Raw genomic sequence first — 13,509 nt, forward strand, 5'->3', positions numbered from 1 at the left:
TAAATAACAGCATTAGCAGCTTCACTGATTACAGTTGGACTTCAGTTCTCTCATATCTGCAAAAATATTTGATAATTAACAGAGGTTTATATTTTTAATTAAAGTTTTTGATTTGACCTCACCATCATGGAGATCAAAGACTGCTTTAGTTGAGCTCTTGGACCGGTACTCTTATATCTTAATGTTTCTCTAGCTGTTCACTGTGTTTCTGAAACTCATCAGTCATAGCAAGTAATGTGATGAAACTTTTACGTACTTAATGCAGAGTGAATTTCATAAGTCATAAAAAAATGGCAAGTTATTCTATTTAATTTATGTGATAGTACTTGGGACAGTAGTACAGCATCCAGAAGGGTCACAAACAATTATGAAAGAATTAATAATTATTATAGCAACTCATTTGCGACACACAGACATTAAGAATAAGGATATGAACCTCAACCATGGTTGCTAAAAAAAAAAAGCTGCTTAATATATTCATTCCGCAATGCATGCTGGGTACCAGCATATTACAAAACTCCCAGCATACATTGCAACATGAATAAATTATGCAGCTTTATGCTCTTTAAATTTCTTTCTTTGACATTTATTTTGTTTTTGGGAGGTAATTTTTTAGAGTGTTTTGTATTGTTCTGGGTTGTTTTTTTATTAGATTTTTTATTTTTTTGTTTGTCACCATTATTGAGATTCAAAGACTAATTGTTGATGTCTGGGTGTTTTTGAGTTCTGCCATAGTTCAAACATTCTCATTATGAATGGTGTATTCAGACCTGTTAAACTGGCATTTATTGCTGAAGCTTCCTTTTTTTTTGTTTCTTTTGAAATCAAGGAGTTGAAGATCCCAGCTAAAGAAAACTGTCCTCCATCATATGGTGACTTCAAATGAACAACAAAATTTTCATTAAGAGCTTTTGTTTAGATGACAGAAATAAAGTGAAGCTCCTGATGTTTGTGGAGTTGTTTATTGATCTCTGCTGAGATCTTGAGAAATTACATATTATTGTGTAATTTGTTTTATTTTTGTTAATTATTGTTTTATTAAGAGTTTTATTCTGTTGATTTCATCTTTAATTTTGGCTGTAATTTGTGCTATTTGGTCTTGTTCTTTCCTTCAGTGATTCTGCTGTTAACAGATGTTCATCAATAATTCTCGATCCTCCTTTAATTAGACACTTATTAGTTAGTAGTGTCTGTGTGCAAGTCCATGATGAACTAAGGCAATCTGATGTTATGCTGCATCTTCTTTTGTTTAAATATAACTGTGTGGTTACTAATGCAGTGAAAATCTGTTTGTTAATTACAATAACAGATGAGCACAATATTGCATTTAATGACTTTACACTATTTAAAATTTTTTGTAGTGAACTGATGTACAATAGTTATCAATATGCTCAGATATATTACTTAGACATTTAAAATATTGATTTTAATGCCAGTAAATTTCAATTAAAATGTATTTGCTTTCTGCAAATATAAATAATTAACTCAAAGGTTTGTAAATTATCATTGCATCAGTTAATTAATACATTTTAAAAACTATTTAACAGATAAATTCTGTATTCTTTTACAAAAAAAGTTCTGGCAACCATAGCTGCCAGTATTTTTCCATAAATTTTACAGAATTTTTTTACAGTGTATATATATATATATATATATATATATATATATATATATATGGGTGCCTGACAACTGAAAACTTTTTAGTCTCTGTTACCTTTTACCTTGCACTTTTTAGTTGAAAGTTATTATTTTTTGTTTTTTTACTATTACTATTATAACTATTAAACTGTTAAAAGCACTATAATTAAATTAAATTATCTTTGTTCATTGTAAGAGTGTACCTACATTATAATGCTATTATATTGTCATTCTGGCATTATAAAATATGCATGGGATGCCATGGTCTTAAAATGACAATAATATTGTTTATCGCAATTTATTTTGGTGCAATATAGCACTAGCAGGACAAGTGCACTGAAAGAGATCTTTAGCTCCAATCACTCCAATGAAAGACCACAACTGGCCATCTTTACATTTATATACTTCTGATTACTACATTGTTTTAATATAATTGTGTAATCCCAATGTTTCATGGATTTTTCCCTTATTCGCTACAAATCAAAGACTGTAATGTTGTTAATAACCTCATAGATGCTTGATTTGCTTTATGACTTTAAAAGCTTATTTAAAATACTTCTGTAACCAGCATTGGTAAAAAAAATAAAATAAAATAAAATAAAATAAAAAAAAAACTGACATGCACAAATGCACTCTATAGGCAGAGACAGCTGCAAGAAAGCCAATCATTGGCTGATTGCACTGCAAAGTGCAAACGTCATGGCGTTACCAAAACATTGCTTTGCTTGTATAGAATTCCCAATGGTGTAAACTGGGGGTAGGACTGTCTGCTTGTCAAACCAACAGTTTGTGATCAGAAAATCTGTCTGACAGCAACATTTGGTTTTGCGTTTCCATTCGTTGATGGCATAGGGCATTGGTGCAGAGAAATAAACACTTCTTCAATAACTGGATAATGCTAACCCTTAATCTAAAAAAATTATACTTTACATTTATTTTATCAAGTATACTTAACCCATCTAAATGCACAGGGTTTGTGGGTTCGAAGACAATGACAACTGATCTGTAACATAATTGTAATACAAATGAAATACTCATTAATATCACTAATCAAGGATGAAATGAACTTACACAGGCATTTACTTAAATCATACTAAGTACATTCTGGATGGTTGAATATAGTTTTAAGTATACGTCAATAAACATGTATTGGCCAAGTGTATACAAGTTCTGTCGGTATCAGTCAAATATACTTAATTGCAATTTTGAGTATAATTCTGAGAACCTCCTTTCTTAAAAGTATTAAAAGTCAGCAAGAAATCAAATGTACAATGTTTATTTTGCTAGCTAATAATGTTAATCTTAAGGCGAATAATTAATCTGTGCAGGTTAATTCACTGAAAAACATAATTGTTTTGGTAATCTTCAATCAAAGTCTGACCATTTACTTTCAGCTTTGGAGTGGTGAACCTTCTGTTGACATCAACTTGAGGGCTTCGACTCATGAAAATCCATTTAAACCAATCAGAGGATGACTGAGGATCTGCTAAAGTGTTTCTAGAAAAGTATGTCATATGTTTGGCCACAGGTTCCTGGGTGATGTTTGGCATGATGTCTGAGGCTGAGACGAGAATACATCAACATACTAAAATAAAAGTCTCGGCAACTTCCGGTTTACACTAACTTTAAGAAGTAGACAGAAAGTACATATTCTTATTTTTAGTTTAAATGAAGTATCCTAATAATAGCACACTTAAATAAACCTCTTATTGGGAAGAAGTTAAAATTGCACAATTTTTTTCCATTATTAGGTTGAAATGCAGTTGTTAAGTTATTATGATGTGTCTGTGTGCTATATGCATGGCTATATGCATGTTAGTGTCCAATTAAAATACCTTTGTAGCTTTTTTTTCTGTTCCATCAATAAAGCTTTGTTTGCTCCAACAATGTAAGCCTTTTTTCCTATATCTTTACCAGGTGAACATCACAAGTTTGCTAACTAAAAGAAATGGCACATCTTAACAAGCCACTTGGTTTTAGACAAAATAAAATAATCCACAGTAAGGACAGAGTATCAGTCACATGACAAAGTCTAAGTCAGCAAATATGGGGCCCTTTGAGGAAGTAAACACTTCAGCTGAAAATCTTTAGATATGTGGGCAATAAAATGCAATGCATATTCCACATGTCACTGGCCAGAGTGGATTCATATCCCTGTGTGAATGTACAGTTTCCAGTCTGTTCTTTTAAGTAGAAAACAGTCTACCTTTTCCTGAGATATTTTGGTGAAAAACAACAGTAATCTAAAGCAACATTCTAAGATTGTAAAGGCTACTTACATTGTCATACACCAAATAATATTTCTGTTGTACTCACCAAGCCTTTGCAGTTGCTCAGTGCCACTTTTGTAGTGCTATATTGATCCAATAGGTATCCAACATAGTGGCAGTTATCGACCACTGAATGCTGCCAGTCTAGTCCATCTTTGCCCCAGTATTCTACCGTGAAATGTTTAGAAACCAGGTTGGGGTTGAGTGTCAGGTTCAGGTGAAAGTGCTTTCCATAGGCTGAGAGTTTGTAAAAAAGCCTGGTTTCGGTGTGGTCCAGCTCAGTCTGGTCCAGTCCACGTCGCCGCCGTCCAGGCCTGTAATGCTTCACAGTGTAACTCATGAACTGGCCCTTCTCGTTCACCCGCACTGGTACTGTTAGCTGATAGTGCTCCAGCGTGGACAGGAATTCCGCTTTTTTTTTTGTTGATGTGGGAAATAAAGTGAAGCAGATAACAGCATGTGAACAAAGGAGAGTGTAATCAAGAGAAATACAAAATCAACAAGCAATTTCAGCACTGTAAAGTAGCAGGTGTGCTCAGAGGAAAGTTTAATTGCTCTTTCACAGATTAGGAGATTGGGAGGTTGTGTTGACACTTGTTTGATTGTCTTGGCATTTTATGACATTTAGTCCTGGTTTGCTTAACATTTCCCCTGCCATTTTTAAGACTTAACCTGAAAATACAGTGAATGGCTTTTATGATTCATATTTTGTGACAGAACTTCCTGAACATCTAAAGCAATACTTTGTGCATAGGTTGAGTTGTGAGTACATTTGATCCAAAAATCTCATGAAAAGCTTGTAAAATATTTAAAGAAGTCAAAACAAAACAGGAATTCTCATTAAAAAATCTGCTGTAAAGAGCCACGAATCTTTAGCCTGTAATAGACAACATTGCAACTATGGTCTTGTTTACACCTGATATTAAGATCTGTTTTATCTGTCCAATCACAAGTGGACAGAGGAGACACATTACTGTTCACATGCACACATTTAAACACACACATTTGTTTCCTTTGTGTGTCCACTTTCAACCAGTTCTCTGAAGAGGGTCTGTGGGCAGGTATTTCTCTGATCCTTCGACATAATACTGCAAGAAATAGCACAATTTTCACCATTTACACAAAAGTCACTGTAAACGTTTCCAGATCAATTAAGTGAAGTTTATTTGTAAACTAATTTAAAGAGGATCACGTGCTTATGATTGCTTGTGGCTGGTCCTGCATTATTCAATTTATGATTCACCAATCACACGATTACTAAGCCACTATGAATACCTTAAGTTCCATATAACAGCCATTTTCTTTTTAAAAGAATTTCCCCTTCCACCCCACCTCCTCCTTTCTTAGATAGGTGGAACGGTGGCCCAGTGGTAAGCACTGTTGCCTCAAAGCAAGTACGTCACTGGTTCTAGTTTTTAGCTAGTCAGCCGACGATTCTGTGCGGAGATTACACGTTCTCCCCATCGCTTATGTGGGTTTCCCCTGGATTCCCCGGTTTCCTCTTATCGTCCAAAAACATGCAGCGTAAGTTAATTGACTAATCCAAACTGGCACCATAAACATTCTCCTAGTCAGTTAGTTATCTCTTAAGAACAATCACTATCTATTCATTAGCTACTACAGCAGGGGAGTTCTCGAGATCTACCTGAGCTTAAACTCCACTCTTGTCTTGCAAACGGGAGGGACCCCGTGGGGTCGAGGATCTTATGAGCTCATGGCTCTCTCCCGGAACAGCATGACAAACAAGCTTTATAATCAATCATTAGCTAAGTATAAGCTCTTAAAACATGCTTTATGAATAGGCTACTTTATTAATTGACCAATTCATTCAACCGTCAACTTATCCAGCATATGTTTTACACAGTGGATGCCCTTCCATCTGCAACCCATTACTGGGAAACATCCATACATACTCATTCACAACAGATAATTTAGCTACCCCAATTCACCCATATCACAAGCCTTTGGACTTGTGGGGAAAACCGGAGCACCCGGAGGAAACCCATGCAAAGACGGGGAGAACATGCAAACTTCACACAGAATCGCCAGCCGAGGCTCGAACCAGAGACCTTCTTGCTGTAAGGGGATTGTGCTACCCACTGCGCCACAGTGCAGCCCTGAACTGACCAATTAACTAATAGATAATTGATTTTTATAGATACAGACTTAATTCTGTTTTACAGTTTTAACATGTGTATGCTTTTATTTTTCACATAAGAGCACTACATGAAAGCTGATCTTTGAAGAGAATAAAGAAGTCACATTTCAAAAATCTTATTTTCAGATAAATACATGAGCTTATTTATTTATAAACCTATGGTGAGAAAAAACTTTATAGTACAATACCAAAGATTACCACTGTCAATGAGTATGTTTACATTCACACCAATAATCTGGTTAAGACAATACTCTGGTTAAGTGTCTACCATGTACAAAGCGGTTTTTGATTACCTTAATCCAACTAAAGTCATAATTAAAACTAAACAGAAATGGAATTAAGACAGGTGGATTTTGCCTATTTTAGGCACATTATTGAAGTACAGTACAGACATGTAAACACCTTAATCAAACTATTATCATCAAGTAGGATTTTTTATGCAATTTGTGACAGGGTAGTCCATACACACACGGCTGTTTGACACTATTCTCTGCACCTACTGAGTCGGTAAAGGACCACAGACACAGAGTTTGAGCTCATGAGTTTTTTTTCTTTTCAGGATGTGGTATCAAATTCCATTGAAACAACACTTTTCCACCAGTTCTTACTTCATAGATGCATCCAATACCCCAATTCCAGTAGGGGCAAATAATTTGATTACTGATGTCTATGTAAACGTAGTCAATGTTTAAATCAGCCTCTCCAGCTACTGGGTTTAGGAATGAGCTCAGAAGGCGGAGAGCAGCCATGTTTAAACTACCTCTGGAAATTGGTTAAAGATGGACAAGCTCAAAATGTATTTAGCCTGGTCCACTTGTGATCGGATTGATGCCGGGTGTGACCTGGAAGTCTTGAGCATTCTGTCTTATTTCTTTGCATTTCACAACACCATGTGCAATTTTGGCTTTTATTTTGATGTCTTTGATTTGTGCTGTGTTCCTATTTCAGCTAAACTGTCTAGAAGTGGACCCAATCACCTTGGTCCACTTGTTTTTTCGCATTAACTTTCAGATGTTAGCATTCACGCTTTGTCAAATAAACTGCAATAACACAGCAAATCAAATCAAATCTACAATGTATGAACACACCCTGTATGTTACATTGAATTATAGTAGCAAACCTGTCAAAAATAGATGCATATGGATTCAAATTAATGTCGATAGCATAGCTTTTTAATGCAGAATAATTTAATGTTGGGATAATGATTTTTTAATACAGAAATACTTCCAATGTCTCAGGTGTTTCAGACTACAGCACTGAAAAGTCAGCAAATGAAGACTTTTACAAAAGACTTCTGCTCAGAAATTTGGACTTAAATGGTCAAAGTTGAATAACCACTCTTTTTCACCCTTAATACCACGGCTGAGGTGAATCCCTTGAGCAAGTTACTGAATCCCCAACTGCATAGTTTGTTCACAGTGTAATTGTGTGTGAATGACTTTGGATAAAAGTGAATAAAATATAAATTTAAAATGTAATTCCATTTATTGGCTGATGCAAAAGAGATACTTAAAAGGAAGTGTAACTGAGAACTCCATTACAAACAGTTAGAAACGCAAAATAAATATTTTCATGTTTAAAACCCTTCTGGAAGGCTACTGTCCAGCAGAGTTTAGAGTTTAGTCTGTGAGAAATCTAATAATACTATGTTCAATTTGCTAGCACATATTGTTATGCTTCAGGTGTACAATTAACATGTACAGTTAACATGTACAAGTACAATTAACATGTACAGACCATTGAAAAAAAAATGTTTGGTAATCTTCAATCAAAGTCTGACCATTAGCTTCTGTGTTTGTATTGGCAGTTCTTCTTTGATGAATTCAGTTTGATGCTTAAGCCACAATATTCTTAACTATGCACCTCTTAAAGTTAGTTTGTTACAAATTAATAATGCACAAAAAGAAAGCCCACCCCATACTAAATATTTCAATTCATTTTGTAAGAAGTACCAAAAAAAGGCTCAGCAATTTCTGGTTCCCACAGGGTTTAAACTACCAGTTACTCTTCAGACTGACTTTCAGACAAGTTTGTTGAAGATCACTAAAGTCTAGAGGACACTGATTCTCCAAGAGCAGGACTGAAAATCTCTGCTCTAGAAGAAAACGTCTTGTTACTGTTGATGTTTCTTGCAGGAAAAAAAAATCTGAAGCAGAAGGAAGCAATACTCTACATTTGATCTCTATTGAACCTCACTGAGAAAAGCTGAGATACAAAAGGAACTGTTCCAAGTTCAATGCATCAGACTAACACTAAATGAAAAGACGTATGTGCTTAATCAAATTAACAGGATAATAAACATTCAAAAATTACAGCTAAAACACTATCGCTCTCAAAAGAATAAGAGTTTAATGGGACAACGTATTAACCTACACGGTTGTCATTAGGTCAAACAAGTAATACAAAAGTAATACAAAAAAACATAGTTTTATTATTTGCACCACTACCCACATTAAACCAGTAGCTATCCTAAATATATATATAAAACAATATATACACAAAAACAAATTATAAATAAAGCTGCAAACAGCAATGAAAGGGACCTCATACCTAAATATACAAGAGACTTTTTTGTAGGTACTGGCATGTTTGATGCGTGTGCCAATTTTCGTACAAGTGTGTGAAATGTAACTCCATCAAAAGAGTACATACATGTAGGTGGCACTGTCGGGTCATTTTGCCACATAACAACAAAAAATAGAATAGATTTCCACTAACTTTTTGAAAAGTGCATTATAATGTATAAGTGTGAATTAGCTATGTATACGCTTGACAGCTGAACTGTCAAACCTACTCACACCTTAAAAGTTTATGATTTTGTATTTACTGCATTGTTAAAATGCACACTTTTTGTAAAGTTGCTTTGGAAGAATAATTATTGTGAATTTGTATTGCTTTACAAACACATTCTAAATTAACTGAATATCCATGAGAACTTCACAAAAATGGCACACATTGTTATTAAAGAGCCGTTTTAATGTTTGAAAGAAAAAATAAAATAAATAGTGGCAGATAGTGTTAATTTAAGTGAGAAATAGGGCGTTTAATTCCTACCTAAATAGTTATGTTAACAAGTTGCCTGCTGTGTTCATCCAATCAGTGTTGCTGACATTGCAAATACGCATTGAAGGACATTAACCAAGGGTTAAAAATTACAGAAAGTGAAACGTAAGGGTATGAATTCCTAGGATTAACTGTTAACTCAGGTAAAGAGCAGTCTAAAACTTGACACAAGATAACCAGAATTCAGTTTACCCAGTGACCCAGACTTAACCTTCATTTATGGAGGTCAACAAAATTTTCATTTGTTTCTCAGCTTAAATTTCTTTATAAAAGACTTTTAGAAAACAAGCTTGCATGAAGCATTACTGAGCAATGAAAGTTTCCTCTGGGTAGAGTTGAAAGTGTCTTAATGACATCAGTGTGAGCCAAAATGAGTTATGGCTTGTTGAATTTTTAGAACTGCTATGACATCAGCTGTTACAGCAACAGTCATACTTTCAGTTCTTATCCACACATTATTAAGCTTACCTTGAGAGTTGTACGAAAGGATCTGAGCTTCAGCAGCGGCCAAGACCAGGCTAAATATCCAAGTCAGCGTCTTCCAAAAAATTTCCATAATTTAGGGAAGATCTGACATGGGGTGGGGGTAGGGGGAGGCTACAAGTGGATTAAAGCGATACGGTCAATCCAGCTTCGCACCATAACACACCCGTGACAAGCATCCTCGATACACTAGAATCCCAAGTCCACAGTTAATTCCAGGTTTAGAAGTCTTCCTAAAGGTGAAGTCTCAAGGAAGGACTCAAGCCTGCATCTTTGTCAGCCATGAGCAGGGCAAGAATCCATAACGACTCCCTTCATGTTATTCCAGAGCAGCAGATCTATATTAGGAACTTGTGCCGAACTATCCATTTGCTTGCCTGCAAATGAATGAGTTGTGGAAAAAAAGCTGTCAGTGGAAAATTGCCAATTTCTCCTGTAATAAAATGCTCTTAAAATACATTCTGACAGAGCGCAAAGTTTCAACAGCAAATCCTAATCATGATTCGTCTTATCAAACATCAAAAGCAGATTTCAGGTTTTGTTGCTGTAACATCTGGACAGGTTTTGATCACACACACACACACACACACACACACACACACACACACACACACACACACACACACACATACATAACTGTGAGCTCATAGGTGTTGAGTGGGATGCAGTAACTTCAGGTTATCATTTTAACACCTGCACTTGACTATTAGCTGCCCTGCCTGTTTCCGACTCAAGGCATGAAACCATGCCGCAAAAACTTGTTGCAAATAACTCGACCGGTGGATGATCAGACTTACAAGTTCCACCAGTTTCAAGACTCTTAACATCTGAATAAGATCAATGCGTGATTCTTACAGTGCTTAGTAACCAAGTGTCATTTTTTGCCAGCACTAACTTCAACTAATGTATTTATTTATTTATTTATTTTTTCCTATTGCTTGATGACTTTTGAAGAGCATTAGGTCCGTTTAGTTCACACAAGTGTGCTATAAAAATAACCACAGGTGCAGAGCTATGATACACTACAATTTGGCAAATATTTTTGAACACTTAAATACAGTAGTCAACATTTGAATTGGATTTGTCCGTCTATATGTTGTTCCATATCTGTATGCATTTCTCAAAAAAAGATATTTTGAAGAATGCTAATGACCAAACATTTCTGATGAATACTAACTCCATTGTATAGACAAAAAAAGATAACAGACATTTCCCAAATCATTATAATTTATGTTCACCAGAGGACACAATCATAAAGCTTTGGATCTATTTATCGAAACACCAACCAATGAATCAACTAATGAATCAACTTATGAATCAATGAATCTATCTATCTATCTATCTATCTATCTATCTATCTATCTATCTATCTATCTATCTATCTATCTATCTATCTATTCAAAGATTCTCAATAGGGTTATAGTCTGGACTCTCTTTTGATCAATACATGTGTAAAAATGCCATCTCATGAATCAATCTTGGAAATAAATGAATGAATGAATTCATCCATCCATCCATCCATCCATCCATCCATCCATCCATCCATCTATCTATCTATCTATCTATCTATCTATCTATCTATCTATCTATCTATCTATCTATCTATCTATCTATCTAATGTCAGTCCATCCATTCATTGATCTGTCTATTCATGTCAGTCCATATCAATTTATCGGTTATTATATCAATCATTATTTATATCTGCAATATATGCACAAGGCTATTTGCAAAAAAAGACTGTATCCTTTCAAAACGTAAAATACAATAAGTCTTTTCATTAAAAAACAACAATATCTCTCACAATAAAGTCAAGCAAGATTGTACAGCACGACTTCCACAGCTCCACGTAAAAATAAAACTAAGGCAATTAAAGAAGCAGCTCACCGGATGAACATCAAATCAAATGCCGGCTTTTCTCTACATCAGCAAGCAGAAAAGTGGCCCAGTTCCACCAGATAGGCTAGATTTCCTAAACGTCAGCTCTTTTTGCGTGCGTTTCTTACCAGCAGAAGCTGAAGCGGCAACTGTGCAGACGAACATTCATGAGTATAAAGCGGCTTCTTCCAGACAGCAGCTCGAGTCTAAAACGTGTCTGACCCAGACAGCTGGCAACTGCCCAACACTATTACACTGACCGCTGAAATAAAAACACAAAAGACCAATGAGAAGACTACAAATGTACACCGAGTCTTCTTGCTCTTTTTATCTGCTTGATGAAGTGTATTTCAATAAAGTTGTCGCTTGAGATAAAGCAGTCACAGAGGAGTTACTATTAAAAACAGATTCCGTTATATTGTTATGCATTGATATATTCTGTGTACACTCCACCGGGAATGTCCAGACTGTCTGAAAGACTGTAAGAGATGATATAGTTACCGTCTTCATATTTTGCAGACAGTAGAACTCTTCATTTGAAATCCACTTCAGTGCATTCTTCAGTAAATCTCTCCTTTAGCTTCAAGCCATTCTCTTTATCTCTCATGCCAACAAATGCAGTCCTTGTACAGGGGAAAAACTCTTCATAAACTCACTCACTGCATCAGAAATGCAATGAAAAAAAAAATACTTTACAAAATATTAAAAAGTTTGTGCAACTCAGCTCATGTTTAAATGTCAACGTGTCCAGAGATGGCTTATTGGTGGCTCTCGTGATCACTGATTCACCAGAGATGAATAATAACAGTAATGCACCGGTGCGCATGCAGGACTTGCAGCCTTTATTAGTGAAGCCGGATTTAAGCCAGAACTCAAACACTCGCAGTACGAGAGAGACGGGGAGGACCGACATGACGTCATTGCAGATGTGCGTGCCTGCGGCGCACTCCCGACCGTCAGGTGAAACACGTAAGAATTTGGTAACTATTTAAACTGTTTGATAAAATGATTTGGCCACATTTTTGTCCGTGAACTTGAACCATGACGGAAAGACAATAGTCTACAAATTTTTCGAGTTATTTGTACGAACTTATTTTGACATTACTCACAAAAACGGCAGTGTGGCGAGGACAAATTGAAGTAGGCTAACGTTAACGTTAATTTTATTTAGCTAAGCTTGACATGTAGGCTTTGTTTTGGTTTGTAAGGTCAAGCAACTTTATTCTATAACCATTGTCTTGTATGTATGTGTATCAATGTTTTATTTAGCTGCGTAAAGACAAACTTGTGGCTAAATAAAGTACAGGTGTATTCTTTTGCCTGTAAGACATGCAGACAATAAGCCAAGAGGAATACTGTTTGTTATTAGCCTATAACAATAGCCTGTATACAATTCAAATATTAGCCTATGTCATTAGCTATACACAAATAGTTATCGTCTGGTGTTTCGAAGATCTGGGATTTCATTCTCTTTTAACTCCGTTGTAACAGATGTTTGTCAGGCGAAGACATTTTTTTACTAGTTTAGAGTGACACCGTGTGGCCATTTTGAGACAGTGCGTTGCTTTACTGTTATGTTCACATTGCACTGTCCATGCAGTGTGTATTTCAACTTCATTTGTTATTATTTTTTAGTCTAAACATATTCATTGTTGATTGAAAGATTGTTAATAATTTACTGACATGAAAGATTATTGAGAGTCTGGAAATGGCCGTAGATCCATATAACATCTAACCATTAAACTTTAAACTTTAGCATGCTCACTGGAAATATTCATTCATTCATTTTCTTGTCGGCTTAGTCCCTTTATTAATCTGGGGTCGCCACTGCGGAATGAACCATCAACTTATCCAGCAGGTTTTTACACAGCAGATTTTTATTTGTGTTGTGATATGATCTTTCCTCTAACAACTTTTGATGTTGAAAAGTTAAAAAAAGTGTAATTTAATAGTTTAATGTGATATATTGTCTGGTTTATTCTTGTAAATTACATTACAAAAACCTGCTAATAAACTGCAAGT

At 35.3% G+C, this 13,509-nt stretch overlaps 1 protein-coding gene across 7 annotated transcripts in view; it reads right to left on the reverse strand.

Annotated features, from left to right (window-relative positions):
- The window catches only part of adamts6 (ADAM metallopeptidase with thrombospondin type 1 motif, 6), a 184,262-nt gene extending 171,913 nt beyond the window's left edge, over window positions 1-12,349 (reverse strand). For 3 of the 7 annotated variants that reach the window (XM_087270246.1, XM_087270248.1, XM_087270250.1), the window contains exons 1-4: window positions 11,989-12,349; window positions 11,497-11,749; window positions 9,598-9,989; window positions 3,955-4,319 (exon numbers count right to left, since the gene is read on the reverse strand). In XM_087270246.1, the coding sequence (XP_087126372.1) occupies window positions 3,955-4,319; window positions 9,598-9,685 (453 nt within the window). In that variant the 5' untranslated portion in view covers window positions 9,686-9,989; window positions 11,497-11,749; window positions 11,989-12,349. The remainder of the gene's footprint in view (window positions 1-3,954; window positions 4,320-9,597; window positions 9,990-11,496; window positions 11,750-11,988) is intronic. The other 4 variants (XR_015500852.1, XM_087270245.1, XM_087270247.1 and 1 more) reach the window with 2 other exon arrangements.
- Window positions 12,350-13,509: the final 1,160 nt, after the last annotated feature.

The sequence above is a fragment of the Danio rerio genome, chromosome 10 (genome assembly GCF_052040795.2).
Source record: "Danio rerio strain M-AB ecotype USA chromosome 10, GRCz13ab, whole genome shotgun sequence".
NCBI lineage: Eukaryota > Metazoa > Chordata > Actinopteri > Cypriniformes > Danionidae > Danio > Danio rerio.